Source organism: Aspergillus costaricaensis (assembly GCF_003184835.1).
Source record: "Aspergillus costaricaensis CBS 115574 unplaced genomic scaffold BO79scaffold_19, whole genome shotgun sequence".
Classification (NCBI taxonomy): Eukaryota; Fungi; Ascomycota; class Eurotiomycetes; order Eurotiales; family Aspergillaceae; genus Aspergillus; species Aspergillus costaricensis.
The window spans coordinates 137818-152015 of record NW_020291819.1 but is presented as its reverse complement, the minus strand read 5'-3'; the positions used below and the strand labels follow the sequence as shown (position 1 = coordinate 152015).

Here is a 14198-nt window from a genome sequence, read left to right as displayed (position 1 = left end):
TTTATACGCGGTCTATTAAGTAGCTAGATAATTATTATTTATTTATAATAGATTTTATTAAAATAAATATTATATTAATTTAATATATTATAGGTAATATTATATTAATTTAATATATTATAGGTATTTATAACCCTGCATACAGTTTTACTAAAATATTAAATTAAAAGAAATTCTATAATTTTCAGATTCTTCTAGAGATAATTTTATTAATTATACTTATATAGTATCCAGAAAATAATATTTAATATATAAAAGATTATTTATTTAAAAAATATCTATAACTTTATTTAATATTTTTTTATATACTTCTTTATCTAGAGGACCGTGTTAAGATATTTATATAAACTAGTTATATACTGTACTCAGATCTCCTATACAAAGTATTTTTATATATTACTTTATTTCATTCTCCTAGATAGCTTAATTCAACTTACTCTTTTACTTCTGTTTGTTCATTTTATTTATTTCGTTGCTTCCGTAGAGCGCTCCTCAACATATCATATTGTATATTCCTGAATGAAGAACGCATATGGGTAGTCAAGGTCAACAAGTTCACCACACGGTACCTCTTGGGTGTGGTCAACGCCGTCCGAGGTATAGACAATCTATACATGTTCATATACACATTCTAGAGATAAATGGAAGAATAAACTTTGACTGTATCATGTTCATAGGAATGGTACGCTGTGGACATACGTCTAGGGGCTCACTAAAGACGCCAGATGAGAGCGCCATTGCAGTGGCTAGGATATATGTGGTGAGTTGCATTGTGAATGTTCGTGTCGTGATTGCGTAGGTGTGAGGTGGATCGCCTGATTTGAGATGAATTGATAATCAAAGAGTTCGGCTACACTTCGAACATGTTTAACGTTTTATGTTGATGCCCTGAATATTGTGGATTAGCCGGACCCCTTCACATGCCCAAGTTGCATTCTCCGCGGGAAGGGTTGCACGAGACAACCGGAGCATGGTAGACACTGGAGGGAATGGTACATTGCAATTAATATCCCCTTCTGGAGTAGTGATCAGGGAATAGTACTAGCGCATTCAAATAAGAAACAATGCAACACATGCATCAGTCGCTGACATCGTAATGTCAATGAATTCGGATGTATTTCTCGGGTCTGCTGCGACGGGGGTAGCCGGCAGATCTGATGTAAACTAGTGACTGAGAGCGCGCCGGCCGTTAGTATTCCCCTACTTGAGAGGGATCTAAACCGGCTCAAGTCAATTAAACCATGTGTAGTTGCTGCAGCGTATTGTTACATCAAAGCGCAATATGCAAAAGGGTCTATCACACGCTTTTTTATTATATCAAGTAATCTATATTGCACCTTTAGAAGGATGTTGTAGGGCTACACAGCATAGTTGAGGATGGCTGTGCAATACATAACAATGTCATGTCTAATTCGTTCGCGGACATTATGAGAAGGCTGAATTAAATTTAAATGCAATGAGGTACAATTTTTTGCGTCAGAACGATTTTTATTTTCTCAATTAGATATAGCATAACTACGCGAACATCTAAAGTGATTCCCGACATGTGTATATCCCTTCAAGCTGGAAATGACTGGTGATCAAGGCCGACAGCCCCAATAAAACCCAGAGGTGAGCAATTATGGTGCTATGCTTTGCTGCTTCACTGGAAAATCCGTTCGTATGAGTTGCTTGATCAATGTCATATCGTGGCTTTGCAGTCAAAGTTACAATGTTGATAGATCCCACGGAATGCAGATTTACATTGTCGAGTTTTGCAATGGTTTGAAGAAAAGTCATTAAACCTTAGCAACCGTCTGTCTACTTTATACATGAGCAAAGATTTTCCGTAGGCAGTTGATCCCTACTACGCACCCTCAGCTCGCACGCAAAGCTAGCCGGTAGCACTCCAAAAACACCGAAAATGCAGCAAAATTGGAATCTATCTTACTTTATCTGGACCAAGTTTTAGTGAACAATTTATCGAAATGGATACATCTAGTTGCCAAGAACCTTCTCTCCTTATCACCAATCGAGAGACAGATACGGAATATGTTGCCCATACATGTGTCATTGAAGCATGTTATGATTAAAACTATGGCATTCTCTGTAGCTGGCCACCATTACTTCACAGGACTTTCAATCTGGCCTTCCATCAAATTTCCCACATACCCTTGCATACCCAGCAGTCTTTCAACATGGCGTACAGAATTCTGTACCCGGATGCGTGGATACAATGCACCGTCAAAGAAACCAATGCATTAATCATATCACGTCAAGCCGGCACTTATCTAGTTGGAAGAGGGGTCTTGGCACTGGACGGATGCAGCGTTGACTGGAGGGTCGATGTTCGTCGCACCCGCTGCAACATAGTAGACCTCCTGGCCATAGTAGCTATAGCGGTGGATGTTAGTGACAAGTCCAGTTATAACCACTCCATTGGGAAAGATGATATTTACTTGAAGAGATAGCAGTTGGCAGTGTTCTGGAAGGTGCTAATGGATCCACTGTGGAGTTGTTAGCGTCGTACTTGTAGAAGGTCTTTAACGAGATGAGGAACGTACGGCTGAGTCAACGGAGTACGTTGGTAAGGCTCGACCTGCTGGTTGTAGTAAGCGCCATTGGAGGTGTAGGCGATCTAAATCCATATTGGTTAGCAGATGGACAAAGAAGAGATCTCGAGACATGGATGCCGAATGAGCAGGTGTAAAATGATTGGTTTCTCCACATACATCGACTGTGCTTGCAACAGCGCTGGAAGCGAAGAGAGCAAGGGCGGTAGCCACGATAGACTTGGAGAACTGCATTGTGGATATGTAGTTGTCTTTGAGGACTTTGTTGTATGTGATTGTGAGGTTGATTGCAATGGATGATACTTTGTTTCTGGTGGGATATCTCAGCCATTATATAGTCTTGAACGGAGTTATAGATTTCATTACCGAGGAGAAGACATTAGGCCTACCATCCAGCTGATTCTACCCTGCAGAGCCAAGAATATCCGGAAACCCCGGAGGTCCTCTAGGTGTAGAATAATTGCATGGAATATAGAATTCCATTGGATATGTTTTGATCAAATGCTCATAGAAAAGTGACATGACATCTACAAGCAGACAACTATCGGATGGCTGCAGATACGAAGGTCCCGATTGCTTTTGCCAGGCCATGATCGACACCCCGGCTGCTTCCGAGTGGACTTCCCCGCGCCTTACCGGGAGCCACAACACTAAAGCCCGACTTTCCTAAGTTTGCGCCTTTCTACAGTTGGAAACCATACTGATATTATGTGTCAAGTTTTCTGGGATGAACGATTTGAACCCAGCGCATAAGTATCACGTCCCTTGGGATACACAGCATATTGTCGGAGGGTTGGGCATCAAATAACTGCCCAGCCGATGCTCAGAATATGAATTTTCTGGTAATATAAGGCTTTCTTAGGGGACTGGCTTGGATAAAAGTTTCATTCTGCACATTGCTTTTATGTTCCATATACGGTAATTGTTTATTGTGTACCTGAGCAACAACAAAGGCATTGTGTTGCTCCCAAATATTCGAGTTTGGGTAAAATGGGCTACTGTGACTAGTTAAAAAGAACATGGAACATGGCCATCTAACAGCGGTGCAAAAGCATACTGAATACAGCGCACATTGGTGAGAATTTCCGTACTCGGACCCAAAGCCAGAGGGATGGGTCCGAACCTGCCCATATATTTGACTATCCAATACTTCATGCATGTATCGTGTTTAATCGACTTGACACTCAGCTGAGCCACTACCAACTTTTCCAGCCCCCCCTTGATCACGCCCAAGCTAGGACACCCACTCATAACTCAACACTGGAATAACAAAATCTGGCGCCGTACATGTCGCATTGAAATACTGATCATGCGTGCATGTCAAAGTAAAATCCGTACTGCCAGAATAGGTAATCAAGCTACCATTTGCACATTCCAGCGCATGCCCATCTCCCAAGACATAGTCCATATGCCCCGTGGAAGTCGCATAATTGGAGCTGCCATAGAAAGAGACGATCCTTCCCTCGCCCCGATCCGCGTATCCACAATTAGATGCTCCGTTTCCGATGTCATGAACTCGATACCCGATGTACTCGTCGTGGCAGGTCAACCCATCGGCAAAGTCGATGTCAAGGGTTTCAGGCGGACCATATCCCCAGGGTTGGTAATTGGGCATTCCGGTCCAGCAAACATTGACCATGCTGCCGTTGCAGGTGGCAGGGTCGGGGGCACACCAGCCATTGCCGCATAGACAATCTTTGAAGTTGATGTCTGCCTGGTTATGGACGCAGTCTAGGCTCTTTGACCCGTTATACCAACGGAAGGTGGTAACTTCCCAGGTGGGGATAGGACATCCCTCTGGGGGAGTGATAGAGCGGGGGTGCAGAATGGCGGTGGACGAGGCTGCAAGAGCCACGAGAGTGGCAATTGTGGGGAAGACCAACATGTTGGGAATTCCAGAATGTAGCTCTCAAAAAAGCAAGCTGATGAGTCTGACCGGAAAGAGTGGGCTTTTCTTGTCCCTCCAGGGGGCTTTTATATCTCTTCACCCTGGCATCGACAGAATTTTATCCACCTCGTATCTTGAAGAGAGATGAACGAAGAGAGCTGTTCGATTTGAGGAATCAGGGTCCTCTCCATGCACATCAGCTGGTAGAGGTGAGACATCGCGAATGAAGAGCGGAGGGAACCGACGGGTTTGAAACATTTGCCTCGCCTAAGCTATAAATGGTCGCGGTGGCTCCTTGGCATCGGAGATCCCAGGTCTTCCCGCGTACTGTCTCAACATGATTTTCCTAAAGAGGTCATAATGTCGGGAACACCGTAGAGTTGGCGACCTGATATATCTCATCGTGAGATTTATTTTTGTGTGAATACGAGCTTTTGACTGTCCCGCACTCAGCGTGGTGGTTGCGGGGGGGCCCAGAGACTAGCGCTTTAGAGGATCAATGAAGGCGCATTGAATGTAGAGGGTTGTGAATTGCCTATAGGACGCGGTACTTCACTTCGGAACTGGAATATGCAGGAATGGGGAGCAAAACTTCTGTTCATACTACTACTAAGTAGTAATCAAAGTAGTGTCTGCTAAGGGTTGCGTTGATGGTCACACTCCCGCTTATATATATCATGGCTGACGTGACTTTGACTTACAAGTAAAACCCTATTATTCTGCAGAATAGTACCCCACTTGAAGAGATTACTGAAAAGCCTGTTAATCAAATAGAAATGTTTCTCACAAGTATTATAGATATGCAAGGTAGATACAACTGACATTTATAATTCTGTTACAGCAATGTTCCCTGGATAGTAGTAGTGAACAGTCGGCCGTGAAAGAAAGACAGGCCCCAGTAACCTAGCATAGGCCATCTACGTGTGTAGTGCTGAGTGAAAGAAGCATCTAGATTTCAGAGTGATTATAAAGTCGACCATGCATACTTTTATCAATGAACTTATGCACAGATTACCTGTTGAAATTATCATAAGTCCTCCGCCAGTCTGCTATGACGTCACCACATCCGAACCCGATCTTAAGCTGCCGAAATTGCTCGGCAGACCGATTCAACACTGAACTCGACTTTGGACAATTTGCGCCTTAATGTCCAAGTCTTTCAGCCAAATGGTGCTTTCGGATGCACGAGGAGCTCATATGAGAGTGGAAGGGACCCTGGATTAATCATACATTTTACACACGTCGACCATATCCCTCATCATAATCACTGCGCCCCGACCAGCTGGACAAATGTATGTATTTAGTAAGTACTGGTGATGAAGTCTTCAACAACTCAGTTTATGTCGCTAGGATAGTGAACCCAATGCTCTCCATTACATTGATCATCAGTTATGCAAGGGACGCATGCTGCACATCTACAAAGTGAAATGTGGGGTCATATATGGGTCGATGCAGACTCGCCGAAGTATCCCCGAGCATCACCATGCCATGTGTTAACAATTGGGACTATGAGATTTCCAAAGTTGTCACTCTTCTGTAAAGCTACAGAGAGTGTTATAGCGAATGTACGCAAATCCTATGCCCGGGCTAGAACCCAAGTGCAACCCCAACCCATCACACCCAAGCTTAAGCTTATCTCGCGGAACTGGAACCCATAAGCTTCATCCTCGGATCCTCACCGAGAACACCTTAACCAGTAACTCATCCGCCCCACCCCAACTCTTAAAAATAACTCAATCTTGCCCGCCCACGTTTAAGAACCCCGTTACCCCTCCATCCCCTCCTTCTCGCCCACAACATCCCCATTTGATCCTCCCATCACACCGTCAAAATGGTTTACACTATCGTCGTCCGTACGTTTTCCAAGCCCCTAACTCTATTCTACTGAATCCACCATTGGCACGATTATACTGACATAGCAATGCAATAGACCTCCGCGCTAAGCCCGACGAGGAGAGCATCTCCAAGCTCCACGCCAAGCTCATCGAAGCCTCGGCCGTCTACTCCAAGGACAAGGAGACCCTGTCCTGGTTCGTCATGCAGAGTGTCCACGACAAGCAGGACTTCTGCATCGTTGAGCGCTACCTCAACGAGGGCTCCCAGAAGTACCACCTCGAGAACCCCTACTGGAAGACCTTTGACCCCTACGTCATCCCTCTCTTGGAGAAGCCCATGGACCTCAGACGCTTCGAGGAGATGGAGGAGAAGAAGGAGTAAATGTGCATACTATAAAAACTGGAGTGGCATGTATATAGAGTGAATGATATTGTCCGATGCCGTGCATTGGACGTTGTTCGGAATAGCATTTCTCTGCTGAATAAATGTTGCAGTGATACAAATACAACGTGAACTATCGCTATGATTATTTGCAGGCAGTGAGTTGAGTGCAAATTTGGTGTACACCAGAGCTCTTTCACAGGTCACGCAGGAAGGTAAAAATATCAAAGCTTTATCAACCAGCGATTCGGATATAATAGACATGTCCTACCTCCTGATCGATCAGCGAAAGTCGTAAGGACGACGATGACAATAACGAACAACATCAGTCTACCCACGTCTATTCGTCTGACTAAAAAATGGACTCGACACATAAAACGGTCTCTCAGCGACATCTCCCTTTCCTCCTTCCCCATTACCACTACCCCCACTCTTTCCCATCAACGCCTGCATCCTCTCCCGAAAAGCCTCATTATCCTTCAACTTCCCTACTTCCTTCTTACCCCCCTCATCCTTAAACCTCGCATCCGGCTCCCCCTCAAACACCACCTCCGGCCCATCAATCCACTTCCTCCCCGAATCCCCACACGCACGCTTAATACTCTCTGCGCCCTCATTGATCATACTCTTCCAGAATGCCCCCTCCCCAGTCCCTAACACACCAGCATCCTCAAGCATCGCCACCGCACCAGCTACCCAATCCTGACAATTACCCACACCAAATTCGGGAATATTTGATGCGTCCTTTCCAAAAGAGGAGAGTAAGTTGTTCACATGTTCACTTTCTTCCTGGCGGAAGGTGATCAATTCACAACGTCCTCTCAGGACAGGGTCATCTTGCAAAGGTTGGACACGTGGATCGTAGATGAAATATTCGTCGGTGGGGTTACGGATGTGGTGCATTTGGCAGCTTGACGCGCCGATCTCGTATACCGCTATGCCCATGTGGGAAGGGCTGTCGCCGAGGGTGGCATCGCCGCGCCCGTAGATGTTGATAGAGATGGCGTGGGTGGGTGGTTGTTTTGGGGGGTTCATTTTTGGTCTTAGATAAGGTTATAGAGTGGTAGATGTTGACTGTATGGGTCTGTGATGGACGAAGTTGAGATACTGGTTGCCTAAGTAGTTGCGTTGTCTTTGTTGGCAGCCTGGGCGTTTAATGAATGCGTCACGTGAAAGGTGACCTGGGGTGGAGTGGGGAGACAAGGTGGTTTATGTACGAAGTTTACAGCTGGGCGCTAATTTCCTATCTATATTGGCAGATTTTGTTCTCTACTTCACAGGTGTCTTCATACCTAGCTTGTATGATTATACTTCAATGTCCAATTTGATTCACTATACTTTCCGACCCCATCACAGCCCAGCGGGGTTCCTAACCGGTTCCAAGCAAGAGCATGGATTCTTATGATGTTGTAAGCCACAGACAAGCGAGATGTGAAGCAAGGCAAATTTTGATATATAGGAAACTCCACATGTGCTTTATTGATTGGAGCAAGGATTGTTCAGACAGGAAAGCAATTTTCGTAATGAACAAGGTTGCTGTGCAGAGTTTGATCATCATACGTACTTGGAGATGACCCTCCAAGCACTTGAACAACAAGTATTCGAAGATTAGGTAGGCTCACGATATATTATGATGATTTGGACAATGGCTCATAAACTACGGAACAACCACAAAAAGACAAAGACCCGGACTGCAAACCAAACATTGAGAGAGAAAGGAATGACCTGATTAGGAACAAAGCACTTCAGATAGAACAAAAGGTGCACAGAGTACTGTAATGAACGGCCTTATTTCAGGATACAAAGTCAAGACGATGAAACAAAGCATACCAGAGTAAAAAGAAATAATTTGATTGGTTTATGTTCAACATAAACGATGGAAGGTTCCCGGCTAGGTGCAGGTGTATCCCGGAATACCAGTCACTGACTCCGAGATAATTCCACCGGGAGGGTTACATCCCTTTTTATCGTTGTATTCGTAAAATCGCCCTACATACTGAATTAGTGATAGACCTGAAATGCTAGAGTACTGGTGCTTTTACATACCGTCAGCGCATTGGCAGTATGTTTCAGAGAGACCGCAACGAGGGGAAGCACTATGTTATCAGTCAGCGAATGTATCTCAAAAATGCAACAGACACTCATCATGGCCTTGAGATAGTATCATACAAGGGATAGCAACCGCTGGCAACGCTACGAGTCCCGAGGCCAGTTATTGGCGTGTCTTGGCCATCGCTGGTAGGGGCAGCCCGTGCTGCGAGCATGATAGTCATGATAGTGGAAATAATATAGAGCTTCATTTTGGCGAGTAATATGGAGCGTTATGGTATATAGAACACAGTACAGTGAGTATATAATGTGGCTTTGATTGCATGTGAAGACATAACAGCAAGGGTTACAGCTGGTCTATATATCTTTTAGTCTGAAGTCCAATAAAACAAAGGGATTGAAATAGCTTTGTACAAACAGATGGTGCCATGGATGAATAGTCTTTGCTCAATAGATAGCACAACGGATGGATAGGCCATCGTGGGATAAGTTCCTAACAGTTGTAAATAGTTACCAATGGTATTATGGTCTCTGGGAAGAATAGCAAAGAAAGTGGAAGATATTTTAGTTGACAACAAAGGATAGGATTCGAGCCTGACATCGTCTGAGTACTACTTGCGCATCTGGAACTGATGTCAGAAGGTGACTAATTTTGTCAAAACAGATCTAATTGCAAGGAGACTAGTAATTGTCTACTCAGTAGCTGTGCAAGCCTGCGTCTACTTCTACTTCGCAATAAATGCAGACATGGGTCTCAACGAGTCAAGTCCAACATACGCCTGGATAAATGACCTTGCTTGCCCGCCAATGCGCACACTATAGCTAAGAATAGCTGAAAGTGGAACACTGTTGATGTGTTCAAGGAAGAGGATGTGTTGGAGTGGAAGGAGAAACTATTCTGGCGCTATCACATGACCTATCTTTGTAACATATTGGCCCGCTGAGAGGCAATCGATGTCCAACTCTCGGGACATCTTCCCATTCCAACCCACATACATTGAAGTAAGCTTCGTTGGCGTCCATAATGCTCACATCATGTTATACTTGCCGGCGTAGGCATGTCGAATGCCAAATGACCCTACCACCGTGTAAGAAGTGCATAAAGGCAGGTCTAGAGTGCCTTCAAAAAAGACCCCTCCGTTGGGTCGACGGGCCGGCTTTTCGGAATAAATTGCGAACTTCACAAACCCATCGCTTATATCAACCCAGCACATTCAACAAAGCTACTGACGAGGTATCTTCTATTTGTGATTCTGGCTTGGCAGCACCAACTTTCGAAGCCATAGCCCCTGGCGAAAGGAACGGACAGTCAACCGTTTCGCACAATAGAGGTCACAGCAGCATCCACTTAAGCATTCCACCCAGCTTGAAGGATCCCGCCTTTGACAGCCTGGATGAAGCTTCCATGTATTACTTGAATTACTGTCAGTATGCTCAAGCAAATGCGATGTGATTCACACCTAATGACAGAGTCAGATAGCAGATGTGTGTGCAAGTTGTTTGTCATGTTCGACAGTCAGCGAAACCCTTTGAGGCAACTCATTCCGGCAGCGTTGGCTAATCCAGTCTTGACTGCTTCGGTCATGGCTATATCAGCGCGCCACATGGCAAACGGTCAGCAGCTATATTGTGAAAGGCAAGATGGAGACCACGCGACACGCTTTCAGGCGCATCCTGATGGTTTGATGTACAAACAAAAGGCCATACGCGGGTTAATCCAGGCGCTCAACGATCCAGTACCGAACTCGCGAGACGTTCTGGTTCTGAGTGCGTTCGTATTGATCTTCCTCGATCTCTTGGAATCGGGGCGCGACCAGTGGAAATCCCATCTTGGTGGCATCAAGCAACTTGTTCATGACATGCATACTGCGGGAACTTCGCAGAACCTAGAAGCAACCATTGAAGGCATGCGGGAATTTATCCTGGGGCAAATCTACCTGTAAGGCTCCAGTATCAAACCATAGGATGGAATGTGCCGTTTTGACATGTTGTCCGTTCCAGTATTGAAACGCTTGGCGCTACATTTTCCGGTCGCAAAGTATTGTCCGGGGCGGATATGTCCCTCGCTGCACCGCTACAAATGAGTATCGACAGGGCCTATATCGGTTGCCCTGAGTATCTGCTATCTGCTGTTCGATTCTTCTCAGCAGCCAGGGATCGCTTAACTGACCCAAGACACCTAGATACGCCTGAGACATACTCTTTGCTACAGTCAGTCACAAGTGTGCTTAACTCTACCAACCTCTTCGATTGCTACGGTTGGGCGAACCAGACTCTACGAGTCTCATCCCTCACTCCAAAAACACAGAATGTACAGTCGCTGGAACATTTAGCCCAGGCTTATAAATCTGCAACACTGATATACGGGTGGCGCATCTGTGATGCGCTAACTGGAAACAACACTCCATTGAGTGACTTGGTAACAGGCCTGGTCCACGAGGTTCACATATTGAGGAAGGATGAAGCGATTTTTAAGTGCATACTATGGCCCCTTTTCATTGCAGGGTTGGAGTCTGAAGATCAAGCCCAAAGGAGTCAAGTCAGAGAATTTCTGGACAGCTTTTGGTTCGAAACCAAATGCATCAATGTGATAAATGCGGTAACAATCCTAGAGAGGTTTTGGGTTGACCCATCGGAGGTGGAAGACGCCTCATGCAGCTGGATTTTTCGAATGGGCCAGGTAGAAGGCGATTGGCTACTAATCTAAATGCGCGAGCTGCACTACAGTTTTACAATATGAGACGTGCCATTTTGGCCATTGGTGGTCAACAAAAGCTGAAAGAAAACGCCTTGTGCCTTCGAGAAGATGATCACAGTGATGGTGATAACGGAAAGATAATCGGACATCAGCGCGACATGACCCGCTGACGGGTATTTATCTTGCCATTGGTTACTTTATGCAAGCCCCACTCCAAAAGACTGCCTAATCGAGTAATCCAAATCAGTAGGGCGCGCCGATTCCGCTGCCCCAGGCCTGCGACATTGTGAACCAGATAAACCAACAGGACGCCACGTCAAAATACTACCCAAAGGAGTTTTAAATTGCGACGACAAGATGACGAAAATATCAGCGGGGTCTGAGCAAGATGCAATAATCCAGCCCCGCGCTGTAGGATATATAAAGGGCTGTTTCGACATTCCGGCATTGAAATGAACAGCCCTTCAAGCAGGACAGCCACTCCTCTTCTACTCAACCCATCACTAAACCATCATCATCTCCTATAACTAAACGAATGTGCAACGACGAAATAAAGGCCAACGGCTGGTCCAGCATGCCCGCCAATGCCGGTGCCATATTTGCGGACCAATCCTTCATCGAAAGGGCAGAAGCCATGCAGCTCGATACGATCAAATTCCCCTTCGACGATCCTGTCGTTTCAAAGACGTTGGCATACGCCAGGGCTGTCCTTCACCCCCAGACATTGAACCATTCCATGAGAGTCTACTTCTACGGTGCGTCTATAGTCAACACATCAAAGTGTCTATACTCATTACGTCATATAACCGCAGGAATGGTAATCACCACCCAGCAATTCCCCGAAAAAGCAGCATCCGTCAACCCAGCCACCTGGGCGCTAACCTGCCTCCTCCACGACATCGGCACTGCGGAGGAGAACCTAACTGCAACGCGCATGTCATTCGATATTTACGGCGGTATCAAGGCCGTCCATGTGCTGAAGGAGTTTGGTGCCACTGCGGACCAGGCCGAGGCCGTTGCTGAGGCGATCATTCGACATCAGGATATGGGCGTCGATGGAACTATTACGTATTTCGGTCAGCTTATTCAGTTGGCTACTACATATGATAATACCGGAGTTCATCCGCATGTGGAGGGTTTTGAGGGCTTGGTTCATCGGACAACTCGCAGACAGATCAATGAGGCGTATCCGCGATTGAAGTGGTGTGAATTTTTCTCAGGGGTGATTAGGAAGGAAGAGGCGATCAAGCCTTGGTGTCATTCGACCCATTTGGTGGACTTTGATAAGGAGATTGAGGTGAATACGCTGATGAGGGAGTACGAGTAATCGTCTTATGGCGGGACTTGATTACGCGACGATATGCCGTCTCTATAATGAAATGGTGATGCAAGTAAATATCCTGAGATATGCAGATGCTACGGCTAGTCTTAAAACAATAACTATGGCACACCAAGTACAGGAAGGCTCATGCCTTCACTACTCGAGCGTAATGCTTCCGATAACCATCACAGCCCGTCGAGCGGACGCCAGACCTTCATCCAGCGCTGCAGTCCTATCAGTCTTTATTCCGTGGCAATTATGCTTGGGAATCATACCTTGTCATACGGCTCATTGGAATTCACGAATCTGAGATCAGTAGCCAGCCGAATCCTCCTTCCAGGGTCCTTGTTCTTGCAGCTAGCATGCACCAGGAAGGGGTCGTGGAAGATCACATCCCCAGCTTCATATTCGGTAATCAACCACTTACGCTTGGCGTTTTCACCATACGCGACTGTATCACGACTGAGAAAACCCCCATCATTCATGTTCTTATTGAACGCCGAGACACGCTCCTCATCAGTCAGATTTGCTGCATTCCGCGCGAATTCTTCTTCGGTCTGTCGACCGATATCGACCGATTTCTCAAGGTACATCAGCCCGCTACCCTCAAGCGAAACATCTCCTATCGGGACCCACGCTGTAAGGCTGGTGGGCGGACCGGCGCGAAGGTACATTTGATCGAAGTGAACAGGAGTCAGCTCACTGTCGGGCACAAAGGCACGTAGCATTGTCCGCTGAAGCATCGTGATGTCTTTCCACTCCGTGAGTTTGCGGATGAAGTCCCGTAGCTCGGTACTCTCGCACAATTGAAGATAAAATCTCTCTTCATGCGCCTTGATCATCAGCTCCACATACTTGTCCGACTCATAGTCATTCTTCAGGCCGAAAAGTCGCCGCAGGTTTCCCGGGGGCAAGTACTTGCGACTATCTTTGTCACTGAAGATTCCGTCGACGGGGTCTGTTCCTTCTCTGAGAAGACCAGAGGGCGCCATGTAGGAGAAATAGCTCCTGCGGCATTCCAGCACTTGGTCCCGTGGGAGCAGATTCTTGACCTTGATTTGGATTGGTATGGGAGCCAAACGATGACAAGGAGGGACTTACGAATAGATACCCATCACGGATAAGTCTCTCCCGCATGACCTCAATCGGTGTGTCTTTCGATGTGGGTTGGAGGTATCCGATCTTCTCCGGCAACATGGGCCCAAAGTTGGATTCGAGCTTGACGTTTTTGGGATCTGTGGGATAGTATTCTCCGTATTTATCATCTGGAGGTAGTTTGCAATTGCTTGCTACGAGACGAGCGGAGGTAAAGACCTCGGATTCACACAGAGTCGTTGTTGACATTTTGTAGTAGGGATAAAAGGATAACTGATGATGGTTGCACTTCGTTACAAACAGGCAGAACAAATTAACTGAGGAGATTGAATCAGAGAATATGTCAGGCTCGATGGCGTGGATGGCTTCTCCTTGATA

General features: G+C 46.0%; 8 protein-coding genes across 8 annotated transcripts; 3 read left to right on the top strand and 5 right to left on the bottom strand.

Annotated features, from left to right (window-relative positions):
- Window positions 1-2078: 2078 nt before the first annotated feature.
- BO79DRAFT_22042 (uncharacterized protein) lies at window positions 2079-2838 on the bottom strand. Its single transcript, XM_025683489.1, has 4 exons — window positions 2712-2838; window positions 2544-2617; window positions 2439-2486; window positions 2079-2373 (listed from the first exon to the last, which is right to left on the bottom strand). Exons 1-4 carry the CDS (start codon window positions 2784-2786, stop codon window positions 2271-2273), a joined length of 300 nt encoding a protein of 99 aa, XP_025538618.1. The 5' UTR covers window positions 2787-2838; the 3' UTR covers window positions 2079-2270.
- A 637-nt stretch (window positions 2839-3475) lies between these two features.
- BO79DRAFT_209518 (uncharacterized protein) lies at window positions 3476-4580 on the bottom strand. The gene has a single exon (XM_025682614.1). The coding sequence runs from the start codon at window positions 4435-4437 to the stop codon at window positions 3787-3789; it is 651 nt and encodes a 216-aa protein (XP_025538617.1). The 5' UTR covers window positions 4438-4580; the 3' UTR covers window positions 3476-3786.
- Window positions 4581-6219: 1639 nt separating this feature from the next.
- On the top strand, window positions 6220-6782 carry BO79DRAFT_245941 (putative quinol monooxygenase). The gene is made up of 2 exons (XM_025685512.1): window positions 6220-6293; window positions 6371-6782. Exons 1-2 carry the CDS (start codon window positions 6272-6274, stop codon window positions 6655-6657), a joined length of 309 nt encoding a protein of 102 aa, XP_025538616.1. The 5' UTR covers window positions 6220-6271; the 3' UTR covers window positions 6658-6782.
- Window positions 6734-7763, bottom strand: BO79DRAFT_209516 (uncharacterized protein). Its single transcript, XM_025682613.1, has one exon. The coding sequence runs from the start codon at window positions 7690-7692 to the stop codon at window positions 6988-6990; it is 705 nt and encodes a 234-aa protein (XP_025538615.1). The 5' UTR covers window positions 7693-7763; the 3' UTR covers window positions 6734-6987.
- A 785-nt stretch (window positions 7764-8548) lies between these two features.
- Window positions 8549-8930, bottom strand: BO79DRAFT_255942 (uncharacterized protein; the record flags this gene model as incomplete). The annotated part of the gene is made up of 3 exons (XM_025686164.1): window positions 8549-8646; window positions 8704-8753; window positions 8827-8930. The coding sequence occupies 3 exons, from the start codon at window positions 8928-8930 to the stop codon at window positions 8549-8551; spliced, it is 252 nt and encodes an 83-aa protein (XP_025538614.1).
- An 800-nt stretch (window positions 8931-9730) lies between these two features.
- Window positions 9731-11413, top strand: BO79DRAFT_196397 (Zn(II)2Cys6 transcription factor; the record flags this gene model as incomplete). The annotated part of the gene is made up of 3 exons (XM_025681202.1): window positions 9731-10130; window positions 10183-10645; window positions 10708-11413. 3 exons carry the CDS (start codon window positions 9731-9733, stop codon window positions 11411-11413), a joined length of 1569 nt encoding a protein of 522 aa, XP_025538613.1.
- A 526-nt stretch (window positions 11414-11939) lies between these two features.
- Window positions 11940-12789, top strand: BO79DRAFT_196393 (putative cyanamide hydratase; the record flags this gene model as incomplete). Its single annotated transcript, XM_025681201.1, has 2 exons — window positions 11940-12159; window positions 12217-12789. The coding sequence occupies 2 exons, from the start codon at window positions 11940-11942 to the stop codon at window positions 12729-12731; spliced, it is 735 nt and encodes a 244-aa protein (XP_025538612.1). The 3' UTR covers window positions 12732-12789.
- Window positions 12790-12902: 113 nt separating this feature from the next.
- On the bottom strand, window positions 12903-14143 carry BO79DRAFT_288106 (phytanoyl-CoA dioxygenase family protein). Its single transcript, XM_025688654.1, has 3 exons — window positions 13827-14143; window positions 13001-13777; window positions 12903-12949 (listed from the first exon to the last, which is right to left on the bottom strand). Exons 1-3 carry the CDS (start codon window positions 14067-14069, stop codon window positions 12911-12913), a joined length of 1059 nt encoding a protein of 352 aa, XP_025538611.1. The 5' UTR covers window positions 14070-14143; the 3' UTR covers window positions 12903-12910.
- Window positions 14144-14198: the final 55 nt, after the last annotated feature.

Bases quoted from the DNA above. Each gene is read 5' to 3' on its own strand.
- BO79DRAFT_22042 (XM_025683489.1), bottom strand. From the start codon at position 2,786: ATGCAGTTCTCCAAGTCTATCGTGGCTACCGCCCTTGCTCTCTTCGCT. The intron at 2,618-2,711 runs GTATGTGGAGAA...ATATGGATTTAG, and splicing joins CTGTTGCAAGCACAGTCGAT to ATCGCCTACACCTCCAATGG. The intron at 2,374-2,438 runs GTAAATATCATC...CCACCGCTATAG, and splicing joins GCCAACTGCTATCTCTTCAA to CTACTATGGCCAGGAGGTCT.
- BO79DRAFT_209518 (XM_025682614.1), bottom strand. From the start codon at position 4,437: ATGTTGGTCTTCCCCACAATTGCCACTCTCGTGGCTCTTGCAGCCTCG.
- BO79DRAFT_245941 (XM_025685512.1), top strand. From the start codon at position 6,272: ATGGTTTACACTATCGTCGTCC. The intron at 6,294-6,370 runs GTACGTTTTCCA...GCAATGCAATAG, and splicing joins GGTTTACACTATCGTCGTCC to ACCTCCGCGCTAAGCCCGAC.
- BO79DRAFT_209516 (XM_025682613.1), bottom strand. From the start codon at position 7,692: ATGAACCCCCCAAAACAACCACCCACCCACGCCATCTCTATCAACATC.
- BO79DRAFT_288106 (XM_025688654.1), bottom strand. From the start codon at position 14,069: ATGTCAACAACGACTCTGTGTGAATCCGAGGTCTTTACCTCCGCTCGT. The intron at 13,778-13,826 runs GTAAGTCCCTCC...ATCCAAATCAAG, and splicing joins TCCGTGATGGGTATCTATTC to GTCAAGAATCTGCTCCCACG. The intron at 12,950-13,000 runs GTATGATTCCCA...ATAGGACTGCAG, and splicing joins CCAATGAGCCGTATGACAAG to CGCTGGATGAAGGTCTGGCG.